Below are 24,490 nucleotides of genomic sequence, written 5' to 3'. Positions count from 1 at the left end.
GTGAGTCGTTAATTCTTTTCGTTTGGAAGACCTAATACTGAAGCAAATACGTGGTGGCTGTTCTGAATTTCAGAATCTCAAGATTCCTTTTGGTAGCAGCTTTCAGTGTTTGGCTTTCTGCTTTGAAAACAGCAGTTATGTGCACAGCAGATGGCCAGCGAGTATTTGAGTTGTGATTTTGGGGTCAGTGCAAAAACCCGAGGTCTGATAATGAAACAGGTACACCTTTGTGCCATGCTGTGTTTTCCCTTTTAGCCTTTTTGTTTGGTTTTTCGAGACAGGGTTTCTCTGTGTAACAGCCCTGGCTGTCCTGGAACTTACTTTGTAGATCAGGCTGGCCTCGAACTCATAGAGATCCTCCTGCCGCTGCCTTCCGAGTGCTTTTTACTCCCCGCCCCCACCCCCAGTGCTTTTATTTAGCTTTTAAAAACCATATCCTTGTATCCTAGAATAAAATAATCCTAAACTATGAACTATAAGTCTGATTAAAGTTCAAATAATGTTAAGATGTTATACAGGCCGAACTCGTCATCAAGTCAAAAGACTTAGTAGCACCCACACTGCAGGGTAGTAAAGGCCTGCTATTTGAAAGGCTTACCAGATAACTCAAGTGTAAAAGTTAACATAATTAAAGACAAAAAAAACAAGGCACAAATGTATATTCCAACTAATTTATTAAAACGCATTATTAACATTGTAGGATCTGTGCAACAAATTAGGACACACGCTGTATTCATAAGTCCAAAGAAGAGGAAACAGCACATTTGCTTGTCAGTGGCAGCTCACTGACTAGAACCGTAAGCTACAGTAGCCTGCAATCAGACTGAATTCTCACTGAAATGTTCTAGGCCAGTCAATACAATCCAAGATAGCAAAAAATGTCAGTAAGTTAATTTTGTCTAAATGACAGCTGTGAGCTTGTAATGAAAATATCTTTGAAGTATGATTCAAAGTGCAATAGTGTCTGATGAACTCTGAATTGTGGTTTTTGTGAACAGCACCCCAAGGCTGTGCAAGCCAGCATCCCACAATATCAATATCTACTAGTTAGGTTTCTGTAAGTAAACAATGAAGTAACTCTTAGGAGGACAGTTGCCTTTTTGAAGTCTGTATACAAAGGTTCAATGGAGGAGCTGACAGTTATCAAGTTCTTGTCCTGTCAAACTGAATATACAAATACACAAAAACTCAGATTCCAAAGTTTTCAACTATTTTTTTGTTGTTTTTTTGTTTTTTGTTTTTGTTTTTTTTTTTGAGATAGGGTTTCTCTGTGGCTTTGGAGGCTGTCCTGGAACTAGCTCGTCAATCAAGCTGGTCTCGAACTCCTAGATCTGCCTGCCTCTCTGCCTCCTGAATGCTGGGATTAAAGACATGCACCACCACCACCTGGCATTTCAACTATTGTAGGAAGTCTTTTAGACAGCTATTTGAAGCAGACAGCTTAGTATCATTTTTTACTAATTTGAATGCACTAAGTGTTGCTCCTCCCCACCCCACCTCACCCCATCCCCAGGGCTGGTCTCCCTGTCCCCAAACTCTCAATCCTCCTGCCTTAGCCTCCAGGGCGCTTGAATCACAGGCACATGCCATCATGCTTGGCCTGAAAACTTGTGGTTTTTATCTAGTACTTGATTTCAAGTGGTGTATGTGAATTTCTCATAGCAGTTTAAATTTGGCTACACAAGCATTACCTATTATATATAATTGCAATAAAATGTCCTGTTCAAATTGTAGTTGGCTCTTACTGTTCCACACACTGTTTTATTTTTGTTATCTTTTAGAACTTTAAAGCTTCATGACTTGGCCTTCTGACCTGACTGAATTCATTCAGAATCTCAGAAGGGGAGCCCAAGGTGAAGGGCTCCTGAGACAGATGGTTTTGGACTGGTTTAGAACACTGGGCAGACAATGCCCTGCTGCTGCCCCATTCTTGATGGTCTTAGCAACTCCCACTACATGATTCCCATTCCCTAGAAGACAAACTCCCACTAGCACAAATGTTAGCCTGGAAATCTACCGATTCCTCTTATTTCAGCCCTCTGAGATTGATAGATCCATTTCTGAAATATCTAAATACAATAAGGGCAGGAGGAGTGGAGGGAGACACATGACAAAACCAAAGTAGAATGGCGTGGCACCTCTGTAGTCAACTGTCTGCACAACTAACACTGTTAATTTTCTACCCCCCACTTTTTTTTTTGTTTTTTGAGACAGGGTTTTCTGTGTTTTCCAGGCTGGCCTTGAACTCAGAGAACTGTCTGCATCTGCCTCCTGGAATGCTGGGATTAAGGTACACACCACCACCACCTGGCAACAATTTTCTACTTATAACACAGGAAAAAGAAGGCCAAAGCCACTGTTACCTTTCATAAATGGACCACTTCTATCCAGAAACTGGCCTGCTCTACTGCAAGTACTCTAGTGCCAATTCCCAACTGAATAGCTCACTGCAAACAACAAACACTTCTACTTCAGACTGCCTCTTTAAATTCCCTGAGCACGCACACAAATGGCTGCAGTGTTGTGGAAGAATACTGTCAAGGAGCTGGTGACACTAAAGAGTGACACTTGGCACAGAAGCCAACATTAACGTTTACCAACTACAGAAGTCAGTCAACTTGGACACTAGCAACTACACCACTGTTGAGACCCACTTCTATCTGAAGCTGAAAGGATAAGAGAACAAGATTGTCATCACAAGAGCCATTGGCAATTTCCCTTTCAAGCCACATCTTATTTGACATCTACTTTTCCTTGTGGATACAGGAAATGGAACCATCCACTGCGACACAGAGTACTTCCCTTAAGAGGGACACTTTTGGTGGCATGTAGGTAATAACCAAGTCTTATTTATAATGGCCTTTTCTCATCTTCTAACTCTGCTTAGTACCACACTTCCTGGTACCTCTTGCCTCCTTGACAAATTAAATAAAGGCTTCAGTGTGGGGCAGAGACATCACAGCTTCCCTTGGTGCCTTTTTAAGGAACACAATCAAGAAGAACACAGAATCACATTATTTTCGAAGAAAAACTTTTGATAAAAAAGGGGCAATCAGAGCTGAAGTGTAACAAAGACGGTAATAGAAACATCACAAATTAAACCTGTTAAGTTTATCCATGACCCCAGCAAAAAGTCATAGAATTATTCTATGCATTTGCACCTCAATTAGTAATGGAAATTAAAATATGGAAGATGTTATATTGTTACTAATTAAACATCAACTTAATACGGCTTTTCCTCTAGCCTACTAGTTATCAACCCAGTCTCACAGGCATGTTTACATATATTGTGGGTCCATCCCTATACCACATGCCATTCAAATGCACGTTAAAGCAGTTTCCCCCCATGATTCAAGTCTTAGCACCGTTCCCTTTATTTCCTTGTATCAAGGGCTTGCTATGTAGCCTAGATGAGCCTCAAACTTAAGACTCTCTTGTTTCAGACTCCGTAGTGCTGGGATTCAAGGCATACGCCAGGATACTTGGCTGTCCCTTCTGAATTTTATTCATTTTTAAAAAGAGGTTTAGGGGTGTGTGTGTATGACATCATGGTATGCAGGTGCCCAGAGGCCAAAGAGTGCATTGAATCCCCTGGAACTGTAGTTATAGGTGGGCATGAACTGCCTGTTCTGGGCACTGGGAACTAAACTTGGCTCTTGCAATCACTGAGCCAGCTCTCCAGTCCCTCTTGAACTTTAATGTACTAACTGAACATAGGCTACTTCTACTTTTTAAAAATTTACAAAAAAAAAAAAATCCACTTCTGAAAAAAGTAAACAAAATAAAAAGCTGAAGCTACTGTCTGTATTTTGAAACTGAAGATCACTGGAAGAAAACCAATGACAGTGTTTAGTTTATTCCGAGACGAGAGACAGATGAGACATTCTGCAAGCTACCCAAGGGTAAGTTCAGAAGGATGTCTATGGAGCTATGCTGGTATTAAAGATGGATGCCACCACGCCTGGCTCGATACAGCTATTCTTAAAGTTTCCTTCACCAACACAAATAAAATGGTTTTCACTCCATTTACTCCAATGACACTAGTACAGGATGTGACTGAAAAGCTGGATCCAAGCTGAGAGATTGTGGAGGAATATTTTACCTAGAGTCCTCCAGCTTGACCGTAACTGGCTTTAATTTAGCAGGTCAAATTTATGCCTGAGAAGGACAAAGAAGTTAAAGAAACATTCCCTTTTGTAATAAAATCTTAACACTAAAACCTGACAATAGTGAAGGTCAAGAAGTTCAGGACAAGAGGGAATAATCTTCTAAGTTTAGTTCACACCTGACTCAATTTTGATTTGCTAGGTCACTCTTGTAAACAGTTTATAGGAAGGACTGGGTGGTTTGAAGCTGATACAGCAATTAAATATGTACAGGCCAGGCAAGTTCAGGACACAAGACTAGACGAAGTTGTTGTTTTGGAAAGATTTCGTAGGTAATTAAACCCTGCTTGGAGGCACAAATAAAATTTATTTCAGTGTTCAGTCAGGTACTTAACCACATGAAATGAGGGCTTACGTACAATAAATGTCATCTTGAGTGCACGAAACACCAGCGGTACTCCCATACTTACAGAAATGACCCATGTATAGCACTGTAACACCATCCAACAGCTACATGAACACCTATCTGCGTAGGTCAAATAGCACTGTGGTCACACTGATGAGGAAGTATTCTGGTAAAGTGCTCTATGAGAGCATTTCAATGGCAGCCCATCTGCTCTACAGATGCAGCTGACCATGAACACTCACGGAAGCCTCTGCAATACCTCACAGCTTCACTCACACAGACACAGCTCATTTCACATCAGTGAACACATCTTAAGAGTTCCCTTCCTTCCTTTCTTTTTTAAACAGTACTGACTTTGGGTAAAATAAAAGTTCCCTTATATACATATATACAAAGCCTAACCACTACTTTCTCAAAGTCTCTGGGTCTGGTTCTAGGACGTCTTTAGAGAGGAAAGCAAGCCGTTCACCTGCCTGCACTGCCACCACGTTATGAAGTAATGTGCTTTCAGGTGAGGAGAAGCTCGGGCTGCCACTACTGACTAGAGCATGTGCATGACCCTGGGTACTCCGAGTCAGTTTATCCGTCCTTGCCTTAGGATAACTCAGCCTAAGCTACACAGGAAATGTATTCAACCATTTACAAAAACAAGTCTTACATGCACTTTACATTTAAAATTGTGTGTACATTCTTCAACTAGATGAGTACACACTAAAAAATATTGCCCCCAACATAAAAAATATATATTATTTCTTTCCTTTGTCATTTATGTATATAAATATTTTACTGAAGATGCATCATTCAAATAAACAAATGCAAAAATTGCTTTATATAAAGTGTAGTTCTCTGCTATTTAGCAATATAAAATGATTATAATTAGTCGTTAAAGAGCTAAATTCAAGAATTGCAAACCATTACAGCAGTGAACAGTCCCTTGTACAAGAGTCCATTTGGAAAGGAGTCAAGTAAATTTTGTAACAGATTACATAAAAACTCGAGCCATGAATGCACTATGACACACAACAACCCCACTTCTCAGGCGCTCTTTGTCTCATCTGGACAGGACACCGAACCTACTGCTCACTGTTTGGTGGTTCTTGTTTTCCATTAAGTTCTTGATCAACTCTGTTCAATGAGAAACACAGATAATTAAAAATTTACAAGATACGGGCAACTGGAAGACTTCTTTCTTAAAAACAACTACTTTTAGCACAGATTATTTCGTTACATAATCAAAGCTTTGCAAACAAAGCAGATACAATAGAAAGAAAAACAAACACATATTATTTCTCCAAAGAAACAGAATTTTTCTAAGCAACAGTACACTGGCAAGGATACAAACACCACTGTTTATGGCTATAGGATACTTTATGTCATAGCCATAAACATTCTCAGAGCCCATGACTTACATCCACTACAGCAGGAAGTTTAGTGGTAAGACTGTTGAAAGGAATGAACTCTCTCAAAAATGACTGTTAACTGCAATTTAACTATATCACTAAAGTCACCCATGACCAAAACATATTAAAGCCTAGAACTCAAACTGTTTTACAGAATGGTAACTATTTTCTGGAATTCACTGGTACACTGTGTACAAATGCCTTCCATTCAGAAATATCTACAGAACTTACAAAATCTCACTGGATTAATGTTGTGTTGTCCAGAGGTCCTACAAAAATTTAGGAACATGGAGATGAAAAGGTAACACGACAACACTACTAACTCTCTATAGTAATTTGAACAGCTGATCTGGGATGTTTAAGTCACACTAGTAAAAAGCAGGAAGGCACTTTTCACACCTGTTTCCATTCCTACGATCACCCAAGTATCTGTCAATTGTAAAAATACAGTATGTTGGCATCAAAGATTAGATACCTACTCCTGGTAAGGCCTACAATATATGGCCTTTTTTAAAGAAAATATGAACTATTATTAAGAAGTAATTACAGACATTGCTGAAACATGACACATGTCTGGCCACAGACACTAAGTAGCAGAAAGAAACAGGTGAAACATTTAAAAGGACTCTACTTCAATCCTTAGTTCCTGCCAAACACTGGGAACATTCCCATCTCTGGGATTCCACCTAATAGATACCTTACCCACAACCCCAAGTTTTGTTTTAAACAAATTTCTTTATTCAAAGCTAATTGAAGAAAAGTTGTTTCTCAAACCGACCTTTCAATGTTAAAGAAAGTTTTATAAAAATTAAATGCTAAAAGAATATGTGTAATGACCTACTGAGGACCGAACAAAAGCAAAATGGGGGTGGGGGGTGGGGTGGGGTACCCAGGATAAATATATAAATATAAATATACATATATATACACATATACACACACACACACATTTATACACACACACATATTTATATATATATATACACACACACACACACACACACACACACACACATACACATATATATTTTAGCAGAATGAACATAGATTAAGGAGAGGTGAGGAAGTAGAAGGGACTCCAAGGGAGGAATAGTCAAGATAAAAGTAACTTCGACAGGTTCCAAATAATGAAAATGAAATGTTTGTGTTTCAATTTTTATGTGATGCTTGAATTATTTTTGACAGTTGATCAAATACTAAAGCCTTTTTAAAAAGGAATTCCCAGCATACTTCCTCAATAGAAGCAACTCTTTTTTGGACACAGGGTCTCTCTCTGTCTCTGTCATCCTAGCTGTCCTGGAACTCACTCTGTAGACCAGGCTGGTCTCAACTCACAGAGACCTGCCTACCTCTGCCTGCCAAGTACTGGGATTAAAGTCCTTTACCAGCTCCCAACTTAGGCAAATCACTTCAGTCTAGAAGGTAGGTGGCTTCAAGCTACTCTACAATTATTGATGCTATTTGAGTTTGAGCCACTCCTCTGGCATATACACAGCACTGCCTAGAGGGGAAAGCAGAGCCCACTGCCCAAGCCACTGCTTACATGAATCAACTTCGTGAATCTTGGTTAAACTGTAGAGTGCCACACAGACTCTTTTACATGGTTAGCTGAATGCTCACAAAAAGAATCAAAGTACTCAAAATTAAGACTATACCACCAAAGGTTTTAAGTGTTTCTACAGATGGGTAAAGTAATACATGTAAATCTCTCATCTTAATTCTTTAGATCATAGTAAGTGATATTTGCTAATGTTGTTCTTTTTTTTTTAAATAAAATCAGTGGGTTAACATTGGGTGTGCTGGTAGAGAGCTACAACTTCACATTCAAAGATTGAGGCAGAAGACTGGGGGGGGGGGGCAGCCTGGGCTATAGAATAAGAACATCTCTACAACAAAACAAAACCCCAAAACCAATAAATTAGACCCAAGACCTCCACTTTTCTAAACTACCATGTAAGATGGCAAACTATTTTATACTCCACCTTTCATCTTTATGCTAAAACATTAACAAATGAAAGGTTGTTACACTCAAAGCAAAAGAGTTCAAAATTAAAGTGGAAAGCAGAGTGTTTAACTGTTAAATGGTATATCAAATTTTAGGTATTTCATCACATGTAGTTTGACTGGTTAGCAGGCTATTTAATTTAAGCATATAAAGAAAATCAATGTTGGTTAGCCAAAGAGTATATGCACTGTAAATATAACCATCAACCCCAAGGGAATAAGATGTTGTTGGAAAATGTCTGTGTAACTATTTCAAAAGCAAAGTGAGAAACAGTCTTCAAAGGTCTGGGATTTTAAATAGCAATCCCAGTCATTCCCCTGGGTTCAGCATCGTATTCCGACCAGCACAAGAAGAAGGGCTTTGGTTCCTAACAGGCAGTAAGTATGCTCATATTTGGCAGGAGGAGTGTGGGGTTCACTCTGTACTGGGCTCTGGGCAACATTTATATTTACAAGTGCTATTCTCTCTGTTTGCGAGCTAACCAACAGCAGCAGGGTTAGTCTTTGCGATGCAAATGGACTAGTCTAGATGCAACCCAGTCAAGGTGTGCATGTACCTTTTTTGTCTCTTTTTAAACTTTTCTTCTTCATACCTTGGTAGGGAAGAGTTATTTCAGTAAACGCACATTATGAGATTAAAAAAAAAAAAAAAAAGACTGAAAGTGTAAGTTTGCAGGCACAACTACAAATGCTAATATTTAACACGTGATTTAGAAAATTAAAAACTGCCTCAGTAAACTCTGGTTTGGATACACTTAGGCCTTAATCTGAGACCAACAGAGACAGAACACCTTCCCGAACCACAGCACTGTGACGCCAAGTGTTTATGTTGACAGTCTTACCAAGTCCCTTATAAGGCAGGTGGAAGTGAGCTGTGACACAGAAAATTCTAGCCTCCAGAAAATAATTAAAACCAAGTTGATTTAAGCAACAATTCGTTTCTTTAGCAACATGAGTTCTTTCAATAACATGATAAACTCATTCCATCTGGGACAGCAGTATGTCAAGTTGAGAAGATACTCTTCAGGCCTGTTCCTTCAGGAAATTTCTCTCTCCGACTGTATACAGCATTTAACATATGAAGGATTCATGACCAGGCATCACCTCTGGTAATGTAAAAATGTTGATGTATGGGGAAGGTGTGGGCAAAGTTCCTCTACTTCATTGTTACAAACTCCTGTTCTAGAAAGCAGAGAGGAAGGAAAAGCATTCCCCTTGCACAGAAACAAGGACAGAATGAAAGCAGGGTAGGAACGTACTGTTTGATGCACTCTGGTATGCCAACATACTCCATGGGAACAAGCTCCGCGAGTTCTGCCAAATTAAAGACGTATCTAATTTTCTGACTGAATTTTGAACTAGGGAAGAAGACACAAACAATTACCTCAATCTTTCTGACACACAAAACTGACATTTCAATACAAGGAACTTTTTTCTTAAGGGTCCTCAGAAAATTACCTGATAAATGGTCTTGTAACAGCTAAAAGTGTTCGGATAAACCAAGATGGGTGGACAATGATTAGAGACTTCAGGTTTTTGCGTAATCTGGAGATTAAAAAAAAAAAATTATAGAAATTTCTATAAATTATTATACAGAAAGTTAGACATAAAGAAGTATGTACAAGTTTGTACAATATAACTGAAAAAGAAGTCACCAAAATTTTCATTTAGGGATAACACTAATTAATTAATTTATTTATTTTGCTGTAGCACTTCTAAAGATAAGAAAATGTATTTGGGAATTCTAAACATCCCCCCTTATGCTGTGAAATAAACTCTATTTCATTTGGGAAAATTCAGGTCTTAGTCTGCCTGTTTTCAAATGTCTTCTAGCATATCCAGTGGTACCCAGAGCTGTTGAGCAGGTAAAAGCCCATCCCGAATATAAAAGTAAGGTATTCTTTCTTTTGAGTCTGGGGAGAAACTGGCATTTGTTTCTGACATACAAAAAGCACTGACTTGTAAAGAGGACAGAACAGAGATGACCAAGGGAGAGAGCAAAGGAGTCAGACCCAACCACCTTCCAGAGATTTAAAAATACTCACTAAAAGAGTAAAACCTCTTTTTTTTTTTTAGGAATTTCTATATGATTTTTTAAAAATCACAAAGGATAACTAACATGTTTGCATATGAAAGGAAACCTACTAATGGGCCTGAGTAAGCCATCTGAATCAGCTACGACAAAAATCAAACCACTAGCAAAATTAGTTGCTCCACTGGCATGGACAAATGATTCATTCTCAAGACAACACACTTCTAATGTTTGCTCTGAAAAACTATAGCTGGGCTAGTATCTTTAAGAAACTTGAGAGTTAGGAAAATAGCCTCGTAGGTGAAGTGTCTGCTGTGTAAGCATGGGAACCTGGGTCCCATTCCCCAGAACCCAGGTCAAAAAAAGAGCATGGTGCTGCTGGCCTGTAATTTCAGTGCTGGGACTCTGTAGGCACCTAGTTTAGCCTCATCAATGAGCTCCAGGTCTTAGTCAGAACTGTCTAAAAAACAAATTAGACAGTGCCTGAATTGACCTTAGGCTGAGCCCTGGCTTCCAGACAGAACTTGTGCAAAGCAGTACAGGAACACTCTCCAATCTTTCCCAAGATGAATAAGAATGTGTTCCAAATGGAAGAAGAATAGACAGCAACCTTGTGTTTTGAAGATTAAAGTCACTCTTACTTAATAAAGCATGGACTCAAGTTATTCTCCATGACAATATACAATGCCATCCTTAGAAAATGAAAACATTAAGAAATTGATAAGTACAACTGAAGAAATCGATAGAGTATTTTAAAATGGCAACAGAAAGTATACTTTAATAAAACTACTGTCAGAATCTCTCAGCAAGTCTACATCACCGTCTATCAATCTGCTGGTAGCATCTCCTCAGCCATCCCAGACTGGGCATTTTCCTTCGAGTTGTCGCACCATTTAAGTAAATGATCATGTAGTTCTCTGCTACCAACAGCTCTAAAGTGCCAATAACATATCTATAAAAACAAATTAAATACATGTCTTAAATGTCACCATTCAGGACTGAATTAAGCTTCCAAATGAACACAATTCCCATCTTCCCTCTATAATGACAGCAAACACCTGTAGTAGCTGATACAACTGTTTAAAACAAAGTCACAGCAAATCCACACAGACTGAACCACTGTGTGGTCAGGGGAAAGGTGGGAAGGGGTACCACATACATTGCTTTTCTGATCATGCTTCAGGGTGTCGAAGTAAAAAATGAGAAACTACACTAAGCCGAGAAAAAGAGTGACTGTGGAAATAAAGAAACCCTTGTCAGCTCATCATGCTGAGTCTCCAGGGATAGATGTAATTTAGTCATATAAATTTTGAGATGGCCGGTTGCCTTTTCAAACAACATGTTTCCAAATAATGAAGTTGGAACAGATAATCTATTCTACTGGAAAATACAGTTTTATAATGCCAAAGGATAAAGACTTGGGGACTCAGAAACAGGGTAACTTCTATATTTTGTTACTATTGTTGCCTGACTAGGGTATACACATGCCAGGCCAGAGATGTCATGGAGCTGTATCCCTAGTCCTTTTTGATATTTTGAGGCAAGGTCTCATTAAGTTGCCCAAGTTGGCCCAAACCTTGATCTGTATGTAGTTCAGGTGGGCCTCCAACTCCTGATCATTCCCTTACAATCTCCCGAATAGCTGGGGTTATTGTACTATGCTATCAAGCTGGCTTCTCTCTAATTTTTACAAGATTTAGTTCACTAGCATAAACTATAAGTCTATTTAGCTCAGAATTCTGCTCAAACATCTTGTTAATACATACTTACTTAAAGAGATTGTCCATCAGATATCTATAGTTAGGCTGACCACTTTCAGGCATAAAACAGACAGCAAATACAACAATGGCATTTAAACCATCCCCATAATATCCTGAGGAGAAGAAAAAAAAGGTAAAATCTTTGGCACAATTTTTCACTGAAGGATTGTAATTTTTAATTTTGCATGTGTGTGTGAGAGAGAGAGAGAGGAGAGAGAGAGAGACAGAATGAAAGAGAGAAGGAAGAGAGAGAAAGAGAGAGCAGAGCTTTCAGATGAATGAAGATCATAGGGATAACCAAAGGCTGCATCTGGCAAAGTAAATTAAGTGGGAACAATTTCATATGAGAAACAAAAGCCCATCTGGCCAGTGTTGGGACTTGAGGCTATACAACATGTTTTATCCAGAGTGAACTGCATTCTGATAATGAAGATGCTGACAGTATTTGCACAACATCTTGGTACAGTCAGACCAACAGAGTGACAGCTTGCAGTTTCATAGCTTTCTGACTGACTTGCAAATCTTCTAAGGGAATGAACTATTTCTGTGTATCCCATAAATAAGCAAAGCAGGTGCCCCATTCAACATGTGGAATGAACAGTGCTCCACTTAGCTACATGAGTTGTGCATGAAGAAAGTGCAGTCAAAGCTCAAGGGGTGGCTTGTGCCCACACTGCAGCACCCTAGTCACATACCAAACTGAACAACTCACACCTAGCACTGTGGCAGATGCATAGATGCAGTTTATTTAGTCAACCAAATATGCATGATAGAGAATAAAATAGACACACATGGATGAAGCTCAAAAATATGCTGAATGACAAGTAGTATACACGATGTGACTAGTGTCACATGGACTTTCTTAAGAGGCAAGACTGTCTATGGAGCAAATTAGGTGTAGCGGCTTTTAGAGAGGGTGGATCCATGGGAAAGGAGTGTGGAGCTTCCTGAAGAAAGTGAAGTGTTCTATATGAGCTTGGAACATACCTATGTGTGCAAATATGTACATGTTTATGTATATTGAGAGACATACAAGCTTTTTAAGACAGGGTTTCTCTGTGTAACAGCCCTGCCTGTCCTAGAACTCACTTTGTAGGCCAGGCTGGCCTAGAACTCACAGAGATCCTCCCGCTTCTGCTTCCTGAGTGCTAGGACTGAAGGTGTAAGCCACCACACCCAATTGACATACAAGTTTTTGTTGAAACTTATCTAACTATGTATTAAGATAAAGTGTAGGTCGAGCATTGGTGGCATATGCCTTTAGTCCCAGCACTCGGGAGGCAGAGGCAGGCGGATCTCTGAGTTCGAGGCCAGCCTGGTCTCCAGAGCGAGTTCCAGGATAGATTCCAAAGCTACACAGAGAAACCCTGTCTCGAAAAACCAAAAAAAAAAAAAAAAAAAAAAAAAAAAAGTGTAAATGCTTGCAAAGGGTTCAAGAAACTAAGTCCTTTTGAGAAGTGAACATATAGGGTCAAAGTATTGTACTTTTAAAACTTACAGTAAACATATAAAAATAATTTTAAAAAGTTATGCAAATATTGGATCCCATGGAACTGGAGTTGCAGATGGCTGTGAGTTACCATGTAGGTGCTAGAAATTGAACTTGGGTTCACTGAAAGAGCAGTCAGTACTCTTACCATTGACCCATCTCTCCAGTCCCTATGTAAGTGATGCTTAATTGAACTTTTATCATTTTACTTCAAGTCTTTCATATTCCTGGGGCTGGAGAGCTGGCTCAGCAGTTAAGAACACTGGCTGCTCTTCTAGAGGACTCAGGGTTGATTCCCAGCATTCACATGGCAGCTCAAAACCATTTCTAACTCCAGTTCCAGGGGATCTGATGCTCTCCTTTTCTGGCCTCTATGAAGACATGAGACACACAAATGGTGGTCTTCAGGCACACATATACGTAAATTATCCATCCACTTAAAAAAAGTTAAAACATGGCAGGACAGTGGTGGCACATGCCTTTAATCCCAGCACTTGGGAGACAGAGGTAGGTGGATCTTTGTGAGTTCCAGGACAGCCAAGGCTACATAGAAAAACCCTGTTTCAAACAAACAAACAAACAAAACCAATAAAAAAACCAACCCCAAAACAAAACAAAAAAACCCAACCCCCCCCCCAAATAAAACAAAGAACAAAAATCCTTTTACATTCTCAAAATGACTTGAGAAATTTTCACTATTCTTTCAATCTCCAGCAACATTTTCTGACAGCCTTTAGATTTTGGACACTGCATCTAAAGATTCTGAGCATCCTTCTAACCCTTACCTCCATGGCTAATAACTTTTTTGTAGGGTTCGATTGCCTTCATATCCACCCTGTGGTCCTGTTCTCCAATCCTGAACATGCGCCAGCGGCGTCCATCCTCCTTTTCTTCTGTGGCTGTGTATTCAGTAACTGAGTCTTTCCTAATGACTTCAGTAGTTTTGGGTTTGGGAAGATCATCTGTTAAAATAAAAGTCTTTTGAATCACAAACTGTTATTTACAAAATAAAAATCAAAAGTGTATGTTAACCACTTTACTATCTAGATTATTCCAAGTTTTTCTGTTTTCTTATGGGTGTTCTGCTATGCTCCCCAACCCAGCCTCACACTCATGGGCTCAGGTGATTCTGCCTCAGTCTCCCAGTATCTGGGAGAACAGGTGAACACCACCACATCCAACTATTTACAAAGAATTTTCAGTACACCAGCTGAAATTATCATCCACATAACAAGAAAAGGTTTGTTCTTACTTAAGTCCAATTTATGTCTCTAAAATCAGTTTACCAGAACTTTCTATTGTCCAATTCAACAAAGCACCAAGTTATAGTGCATCATTTACAACAGGCTTAGGGAAGATAGAGCCATCGAGGTCTTACTATGTACGCTGGCCTCATATGCCTTCTCAGATCCCATTCAGGACAACAGTGTCCATTAGAGTTACTAACACCTTACTTCAAGTAACCATCAGAGAGCCAATTGTTTTATAGCACCTACATTAATTATAAAACACTGTAATAAAAGATAGAAAGTGGTTAACTCCTCAGTGATCATTTTCCGTTTGATCAGTTTTATAAAGCAGATATGTACTTTTCTGAAGAACACATGCAAAAATTTACATAAATTAACACTAGCCAAAGCACCAATGATTACATACAATTTGTATTTGCAGATTGCAGTTTAGTTGATTGAAAATGAAGTAATGATTTTCAAAACTTTAGTATGATAGTCCTTACCAAAAGATGGGGGAGGGGAAACCTACTGCATGTTAGTTGTTTCCAAGACAAAGCTGTTAACGGAAAATATCCTTCCAGGCAATGACTACAGCAGCATTAAGGAGAGAAGAGACAAAACACACAGGCAGAAAACTATTTCAGTGTCTGGATAAAAGACTGCTTCTTACTGGGCTGCTTACTGAACCAGTAAAACACAGAAGAAAAAAAAAGCTTCAGAGTATCACTCATTACCTATAAAGTGTCTACTGCTTTAAGTACAGTTTTGATGCAAAATTCACTTTAAAGATGAAACAAAAGGTTATTAACATTTGTCTAGCTATTATAATCAACTACTGCTTAATTCTAGAAAGCACACAAAACAAAACACACAGCAATGCCTCTGAACACAAAGTAATTAGAATGATAACATCTGATGGGGGCTGAGCACATACTACTTCAAGGAAGCAGTTTATAAGTGCAGCAGTCCTCAGCAACTCTCCTGCCAATCCTTATGTATGTATTACTATTACAATTATTATTGACAGGATCTATGCAGTCCTGGCTGTCCCTGAACTCGCTATGTAAACCAGGCTGGCCTGGAACTCAGAGACCCTTCTGCCTCTGGAGTGCTGGGATTAAAGGGATGCACCACCACGCCCAGCCCCTTAGGTGTTTTTTAGTACAGTCCTTATATGTCTCTTTAGAGGACTTTTTTCCTGACAAGAATATAATGGAATATTAGGCAATACTTTTGAAGCAACTATGAAAAAACAAACTTTACAATATTGGGCAAGTAAGGAAAAACAATACTAAACTAAATGAAAGCTACCTGCATAAGCTATAGTCTTGAAAACTTCAAGTATTTTCAGAATCTTCTACTTTTAGTAACAAACTTAGGAACTGTAGAAAAAATAACATATTTCAAACAAAAACCTTCAATGGATTTTAGCAGGTTTCACATTTAAGATTTGGCCATATACTACTTTTCCTAAAGAGAACACTATGGTAAACATTGTGTAATATAAACATCCATTCACAAAGCTCATATAAAAGTAGTGAATTACCTTCCCACTCAAATTCATCACTGTTCTCTGATGGGGTGTCCAAGCCTTCCAGGTCAACCTCTCCACCTTCATCCAAATCATCCGACCACACAGAGTCTTCACTAGGATCCAGGGTCAGGCTGATGTCTGGAGCCATTAGTTTCTTACGCACTTTATTTCCATTAACTTCTAATGAGCCTGAAATTGGAAAACAAGGAAGAAGCCTGGATTGCTCAGATGCCCCCAGTTGAAAGAGAAACATTTTAGTCACTTCATTCTTGAGAAAGCATTTTCAAGAAAATCCCAAGGCATTAATTCGTAAAACTTGGTTATGACCACTGCTGCTGCTTTTTAAAAAAGATATATTTTCATTTTATGCGTATGGTTGTTTTGCCTGCATGTATGTCTGTGTACCACATATGTGTAGTGCCTGAGGAAGCCAGAAGAGTTCATCAGATCCCCCAAAACTGCAGTTATGGATGGCTGTGAGCTGCAATGTAGGTGTTGGGAATTGAACCCAGGTTCTATGCAGGAGCAGAAAGTGTTCTTAACTGCTAGGACATCTCTCTAGACCCATATTTTTATTTCTAAACATGTACATGTGCGTGTATGCGTGTATGTGCACACAAGTGCAGTGCTGGCAGAGTCCAGGAGAGGGCACTATACCCAAGGAACTAGTTATAAGCATTGTGAGATGTCTGAGGTGGACTTTGAGAATTGCACTCCCTCTTCTTAAAAAGAATTATTTACTATTGCTTCTTTGGCAAGAAATCAAGAATCTATCAATGTCCTTTTTTAAACAACAGAGGCAGATTTCATAGTCAGTTATTAATATGGTCTCTTTCACTCTTTATAAAATTTTCCAAAACTAAAGGTGTATTTTTTTATGAAGTTGAATTTCTTAAGGATTTTCCAAAAATCTGCCCTTTGGCTTCCTCTATCAGAATGAAAGTTCAATGGGTTTTGTTTTGCTTTCCTCTCTACAAAGAAATGTGTTCAAAAGTAACACAAACTTCACTGAAAGTTTTCAGTTCTTACCAGGTTGGCTGTCTGGACCAGTTACATCTAGTATATCTGCTTCAATACTGTCATCTTCTGGTAAAGGTCTAGACGACAAAGACACATTCTTTAACCCAGAAATTAAAAACAATTCTTTTGAAGCTCAAAGATCCATTAAAAATATCACTTAGTTATAAGGACTAAAGCTGTGTTTAAGCCCTACAAATCCGTTTGTATTCCTGTGTATGATGTCAGAAGATAATCTCAGATGTTCCTCAGGTGCTGTCCACTGTTTGAGACAGCATCTCTCACTGGTCTGGGATGGATCAAATAGCCCAGGCTGGCTGGCCAGTGTACTCTGGGGATCTGGTCTCCATCTCCCCGGGGCTGGGGTTATAAGTGGACACCACTATGCCTGGCACTCCATTCACTCTTGTAGACACCTGATATCCCATCCCTCTGTAAGCCCAAGACCTCAGCTTAAAGCAGTCTGCTAAAAATCTTTAGTTGAAGATATGAAAGATCACCAGTCACACAGTTGGAAAATTAACTTTCACTTTCTAGAATCCAGCAATCACTTGTAACCTTTTTAAAGAAGCTCAACATATATGAGCTGACAGTTCAATGAAGTAATTCTTAAGCTTTGTTCCAAATCCATTTTAACAAAAAGTACTGCTCACATTGGAAAATCTTCATCCTGCCATTCTTCTTTGAGCTCCACACCTTCCATCCTCAGCCTGGATTCAATGTCAACTTCCAGTTCCTGGCAGTCCAGGCAGCCGAGGTCCTGGGAGGGAAAGATGGACAAGAGCTCCATTTCCAGTTTACTCTTCATCTGCAGCAAAGGGGCAACAACCCCACCCAAGCTCCCATTCCCCACTCCAGCAGCTGCAGAGGTATTAGTTCAGTGAAACTTGACCCTTATTATTATTTATCTCACATAAATAAATATTTTCTCTCCACAGAATCATAACTAAGCCTTACATCTTAGTTCTGGACATAAGGGTGATTCTAGAAACCACATTAGTAACTTACAAGCACACGAATGCTCACCAGGTCCCAGTGCTATGCGGTGTTTACAGCTCCTCCTCTCCATTCCTGAATCACTTAGAGGCTACCCAGGAGCTTGTCCAGCAATGCACTAATTTCTAATGTGTTTCCCATTTGTATCATGCCTCTCTCACAGAGCTCAGCACTCAAATTAGTGATGCTTTCATATTTACAACTATACTTTTCAACTTAAGCCCCAAAGTTTAATTTTATTTTTGTAGGAAACTATAAGAATTCTCAGTAAGATGGCACACTGACTCACCTTCTGTCTGACAGAATACAGCATTTGAAATACAGTGTAAGTCATGAAGAAGAGTTGGAGAGATGATTCAGTGGCCAGTTCCCAGCACCCACAAGATGGCTCACAACTACTTGAGACCCCAGTTTCAGGGGCATCACACAACCACTTCTGACCTTTGATAGTGCTGCATGCACACGGTGCACAGATATGCAGACAAAACACTCACACATAAAATAAAAAACAAATCTTAAAAAGAGGTCATGATGATCAGCTGGTAAAAAGTACAACAGAAACAGCTGACAAATACTGAAGCAAGAAGTATCATTGAGATTCAACTCATTTACATTACAACAATCAATGGAACAAGTTACTGCAGGCTGCACTAAACCACACTTCTGTTTCTATCTTCTTGCCCTTTAGTCTAGGCTGTCTTCAAACTTGTGATCTTGCTATTCCAACCTCCCGAGTTCTGGAACTACAGGCATGGGCCATGATGCCTAGCTTCACATTTTTAAGAGTCACACAGTAATAACAACGAAGTAGTAGTAGTTCCAAGTGGTTGACACAGAGAAGAAAGGGTGGTACGCCTATATAGCACACCCACACACTTCCATACTACTTGATTTTAAAAAAACTGCAGAGCATGGTAGCTCACACCTTTAATTCCAGCATTTAGGAGGCAGAGGCAGGTGAATCTCTAAGAGTTCAAGGTCAGCATGGTCTACAAAGCAAGTTCCAGGACAGAGAAACCCTATTTTGAAAAACAAAACCCAAACCAAACCAAACAAACAAACAAACAAAACCCACCTTCCTAAATAAAATAAATGATGAGAACCATTAACATGCATATCAAATGATATTCTAAAAACAAACTACAAGGGACATTAAATTCTCTGAAGTGTTAAGTTTCATATAGCAAATTAAACCATTCCTCTAATAACTAGAGGTCTCTATCTCCCAGTTTGAGTACTTATACTTGGGAAGGTCTCAAAGGACGTACATTTTTATAAATCTATTTATTAGCATGGGGGGGTAATATGCTAACTTTCTGTCACTGAACTACTCAGTGGGTAAAGAACCAGAATAGTTCCCATGGTCTTGTCCTACCTTTCTACTGGGTATGGGGAGGGGGAGGATCAGAGTATTCTGTATGTCTTTCTTAAATAACAAGAAAAAAAGTCTCAGAAATAACAGCAGAGACTGACAATTGCAATGGACATATCCTTAGTCTTAGTACAATGCTCAGCACATTTTAGATTTAACAGTGAAGGCACACCATTATTGGGCAAGTTCTTAAGCTTATATTGCTTTCTGAACTATATAAATAGGATTCCTGTTATGAGTTCCCCCTTAAAAATGTCATGAAAAATACTACAAGAACATAAATACATGCAATATAAGTCACTGTTGGTGAAATTATTCTTTATTTGCTGAAAGAAATATTTTGTCTGTGAAATGCCTCTTAACTGCCTTCATTACTTGAGAAATAATTCGTTCAAAATTGTTATGGAGGCTGAGGTTAGCAATCCCAGTGCTCTGGGGCCTACAAGAGGATTAAGGTTGAATGGGAGACTAGCCTGGGCTATATAGCAAGACCCTGCCTTAAATAGAAACAACAACAAAGGAGCTCTTTTACATACACACAGGCTTGTAACCCCCTGGCTATCTCAGAGGCTGAGGCAGGAAGACTGCATGTTCAAGGCCACCTCGAACCTCTGAGTTAGACCCTGTGTCCAAATAAACTAGAAAGGTAGGGCTGGGGCTGTAGCTCAGACACTACTTGCTCAGTAATGGGGCCCTGAATTCAATTCTCAGCACCACAAACAACACAGAAAGCCCAGGTCCTTCAGCCCTTGTAGCTCACCTCCTCAATTGTTACTCTAATGTCCTCCATCATGTGATGTTCATACATCTCTATACATTGGCATGGGTTTTTAGTTATGGGGACAGTTATCTAGGCTAGTTAAACAAAGGGGACAGAGAGAAATAGAGGTTCACTCCCCCATTTCATCAAGAACTTTGGGGGCAGCACACTAGGTAGATTAAAAACAAAGTCAACAATCGAGCTCTGTTCTTGGAAGCACTTTATCACCAGGCAGCTGTAGGAACAGGAAATAACAAGAAAGGAGCTGAAATAAGTACAACTGCTCTGGAGGGAATCCGGATGCCTCTGACTCACCAGCTTGTTGCAATTTCCCAGTTTTGCCTTTAGAACTTTAAAATGTTACAATAGGGAAATAGCGCTTCGATACATTATTTGTCAAAATAACGTACTTTCACAGAAATAATTTGACGTCTTGATAGCTTGGTGGCACACCTTTCTGCCAGTATCTGTGGCAGTCATAATGAAATCAACAGCCTTTGACCCCAGTCAGGTTAAAAAATCAAAGACCATGGATTCCTCCATACACAACTTAAGAGGGGAGGTGTGAACCCAACCAAGATGGGGAGGGAAAAAGCCATAAGCAGTTTAGGAAGAAGAGCAAAATTAAGTATTAGGATCCTATTTTGACCTACCTAGGCTGTGACTGACAGTTCTCCAAGGTAACTTTACCATCATGTAGTTTAAGCACTGCTGCTAGAAATAGGTGTATGCTGAAACCAAACACGGGTGGCAGAAGGCCAGCACCGACACAGAAGGTTTGCTTTATTTATTTTCATCTATTATGAACAAAAGCCTATATGCCCATGAAGATCAACAAAAATCCCCAGAAACATCCTCCATACTTGCTTGTGGTTTTCTCTGTCCACTTTGTTTTGAGACATCGTCTCTCTTCTGTTCTCTTTGATCACTCCATGCTCCTACCTAGCTGGCCATGAGCTTCAAGGACAGTCTCTTTTTTTCTCCTCCCATCTTGCCACGGAACTGCTGGAGGTATAGCTGGCTTTTTATGAGGATTCCAGAGGTCAAACTCAGGGGTTCAGGTTTTCCAGGCAAGTGACTTTATTGGCTGAACCATCTCCCCTACTACCATCATGTAGGGTTTTCAAGAATGAAATGAAATGCTTCTACAAACATTCTCTCTCTGTCTCTGTCTCTGTCTCTGTCTCTGTCTCTCTCTCTCTCTCTCTCTCTCTCTCTCTCTCTCTCTCTCACACACACACACACACATACACTCAACAAATTAGAATGGTGCTAACTTCTCTCAAAATTGTGAAAACATAGATAGCATAGGATAAACATATCTATAAGAATACAGTTACTAAATTATCAGTATGCAGAAGGTATTGGAGATGTGTTGACACCTATAAGTAGATTAAGCCCTAATACCTGATCTCCAACAGTCTGTTAGTGTTTTAAACTGGTTGTAATGTAAAGTTAGGACTATCTGTAATATGTCTTGCTTCATAGATGTCAGCCTACCTAAAGACCTGATTAAACCAAGCCAAAGCCACGCTTGGGTCTGAAGAGACATAATTGTTTTCATCACTCTTACCAGCATCACTCCAAACAGAACAAACAGAACCACTGCCCAAAAGAGTATTTCACCTTTACTAACTATTTTTATACACTTTAGTAACTGATTAGTTCATGTTTCAACCGACCAACAGATGTGAGAGACAGAATTTGATGTTATTTTTCCCTTTATCTTAGACAACAAGGCAAAAGACAAACACCACATCTGATTCCTAGGTCTACAGAAGAACTGTATGCCTGTCTCCAGTTCATTACCAATTCTACACACAGGTCTTTAAAACCAGATTTGGTTATACTTAGTGTGAAATGTACTGTAATGCCTAAAGATGTAACTATGCTGATTTGTGGTAATTAGTTCCTATTCCATGCACACACATATCAGACTTCCTAGTTTAACAATACCAAGCTTAGCTAGAAAAGACTTGAAGACTAAGAATAGCATTTAGAAAAAAAAAAAAAACCAAAATGATAAGAACATTTAGAAAAAAAAAAACCAAAATGATAAGAACCAAGTAAAAAATGTTAGAGGTAACGAAGCACTGGTAACTTCGAGTATGAATAACTTAACTAGATAACGTCAATTCTAACTTTGAAAAAACATTCATTCATAAGTTAAGAAGCCTGGCTCAGTGGTTAAGCATTCTCTCTGCTTTTCAGAGGACCTATTTCAGTTCCCACCACCCACAGCTGTCGGTTCAGAACAGCCTATAACACCAGTTCCAGGAGGTTCTGATGCCCTCTGCAGTCGACCACACCATGTGACACAGAAAAAAAAAAATCTTTGAGGAAAAAAGTTTTTTACAATTGCAGAAGGGTTCTTATAAATCGTAAGATAAAGCGCGTTTCATTCAAGGTGGGACTTCAAGAATAAGGGAAAAGATTCCAAATAAAGAAAAACTGAGGCTAAAGAAAGCAACACTTAAGAAATACAATCGCAGATGGACGGCACTAGAACTACTTTATGTCAAACACTGTAAAAGCTGTGTCCTCAAAGAGTTCCCAGGACAAAGAAGTTTCAAAGCAATAAAGATCCAAATAAGTTTCTGCTTGAACGTCAACTGACTCAAGAAGAATTCTTCAGTGGTATCGGGTGCATATAGAAATCCAAAGCATCTTGACTGGTATTTAAATGAAGAGGTTAAGTGTCTGAAAACAAGCAGGGACCGAACACTGACGTACACACCCTATCCCGGGATAGCACTCTCAGGTCGGTGCAAGAGAGCCTGATGACTTATAGGATGCTGTTTGTGTATGCCTTCTGCGTCCATCCCCCGAGGCTATGGGGTGCACAACACGCCCAAGTTTCTTTGTTCGGCTCCCGGATTGACGCCGGATAGGAACACGGAACAAACGTGGCTAGGGGAAGCCAGGAACCGGGAGGTTTCCGCCCCAGGCACTCAGCCACAATCGGAAAAAGGAAGGGGGCGCGAGACTGGCACCAGAGCCCGGGGCTGGGCGGGGCCCGGCAGCTCGAGGACCCGGAACGCGAACACGCCAGTCCCCGGCCGCCGCCCCCGCCTGGCCTTGCAGCTCCTCCCGGAGCCCTCCGGCTGAGCCCCAAGCCCGGCCCGCAACCCCGGCAGCGCTCACCCCGGAGGAAGCCGCGGCTCCCTCGTCCTCTTTGCCCCTCCAGGCCGGCGACGTGGGGCTGACGGCCAGGTCGCAAAAAGCGGCGGCGGGCAGAGCCCGCTGCCCTTGGTCGGCGGTGGAGACGGGGCCCAGCGCTTCCCGGCCGGTCGCAGCTGCAGTCCCGGTGGCAGCAGCTGACCCGGATTCAGTGCGCACGCCCTGGCGGAAGTGACCACCTCCGGACCGGCGCCGGGCGCGGCTGAGGGAGGAAGCGGGGACCGGGCGTCATCACAAAATCCCCAGCGTCCCTCCTCTCTGCGCAGGCGCGGTTGTCCGGGCTGGCTGTCGGCTGCCGGCTGAATCCCTTGCCTTGTTGCTAGAGAGCCGGCGCTTCTAAGGCTCACGCTCTTCCTTTCTGTTTCTGAAGAGACATCATCTTGCTGTCTGAAAGGGCCAGTGCTTTCTTCCGGTTTGCCTTTACTTAACATTACGTTAACCATATTACAAAGTGAATGCAGAGGGTGACAAAAAGCCCATGTCTTTCGTGGGGGTAGCCAGATCCTAAAGAATCTGCTGAAGAGCTTTTCTCTCCCGCATCCCCCCACCCCCGCCCCGCCACTCTCACGAGTCCGGGGTTGGCCTTGAACTCCCCCCTGAGTAGTTGAATAGTCTTGAACTAACCCTGCCCCAGCTTCCAGAGTGCTGGGATTACCAACGTGATGGTTACCGCACCGTTTAAGCGTTAGAAGAGGCTGAACCTAGCTAGGGCTCCCTGCCTGCTAGGTAAACGCTCTGAGATCTCATTCCCTCAACCTTTAAACATGCCTTTCCCAATTATTTATGGGTCGAATCTTGATGAAATAGATACACGAAAAAAAAAAAGAAGTCTTACGTAAAATAGTTTAGCATCACCTCAACAGCCCTAAAATTGGTTGTAAAAAATGCCTCAAAGGATCTCAAGTTTCTGTACTTTTCTGTGTGACCAGTAACGATTTTCGGAAGGGCTCCAGTCTATGACGCGTACTTTTAAGAAACATCAAGGGACTATTATTTTGGAGGACATAGCCTTCCCTCTTAGAAGTTGCACTTGCTCAACCTGTGAACAGTCTAGCTGCTGTTCTATTAGGGCAATTCTACTAGGAAGTCCTAAAGGGAATGGTAAAGTCAGACATCTAAAAAACTGACACCAAACACAGCGCTTTGTAGTCACAGTCCAAATTTATTCTCTGTTGGTAGAGAGTTAAGTGTTCTGTGACTTA

The 24,490-nt window shown here is 40.4% G+C and overlaps 1 protein-coding gene across 2 annotated transcripts; it reads right to left on the bottom strand.

Annotated features, from left to right (window-relative positions):
• Positions 1 to 657: 657 nt before the first annotated feature.
• On the bottom strand, positions 658 to 23,386 carry Bnip2 (BCL2 interacting protein 2). 2 transcript variants are annotated; one of them, XM_027411247.2, is made up of 11 exons: positions 23,253 to 23,386; positions 17,634 to 17,740; positions 16,993 to 17,060; positions 15,976 to 16,152; positions 13,983 to 14,159; positions 11,719 to 11,821; positions 10,769 to 10,900; positions 9,375 to 9,461; positions 9,176 to 9,274; positions 8,474 to 8,509; positions 658 to 5,637 (listed from the first exon to the last, which is right to left on the bottom strand). In XM_027411247.2, exons 2-11 carry the CDS (start codon positions 17,681 to 17,683, stop codon positions 5,586 to 5,588), a joined length of 981 nt encoding a protein of 326 aa, XP_027267048.1. In that variant the 5' UTR covers positions 17,684 to 17,740; positions 23,253 to 23,386; the 3' UTR covers positions 658 to 5,585. The 2 variants fall into 2 exon arrangements, with proteins under 2 accessions (XP_027267048.1, XP_027267049.1); XM_027411248.2 differs by lacking the exon at positions 8,474 to 8,509.
• Positions 23,387 to 24,490: the final 1,104 nt, after the last annotated feature.

The sequence above is a fragment of the Cricetulus griseus genome, chromosome 4 (assembly GCF_003668045.3).
Source record: "Cricetulus griseus strain 17A/GY chromosome 4, alternate assembly CriGri-PICRH-1.0, whole genome shotgun sequence".
NCBI classification, from domain to species: domain Eukaryota; kingdom Metazoa; phylum Chordata; class Mammalia; order Rodentia; family Cricetidae; genus Cricetulus; species Cricetulus griseus.
This window is presented reverse-complemented; position numbering and strand designations above follow the sequence as displayed.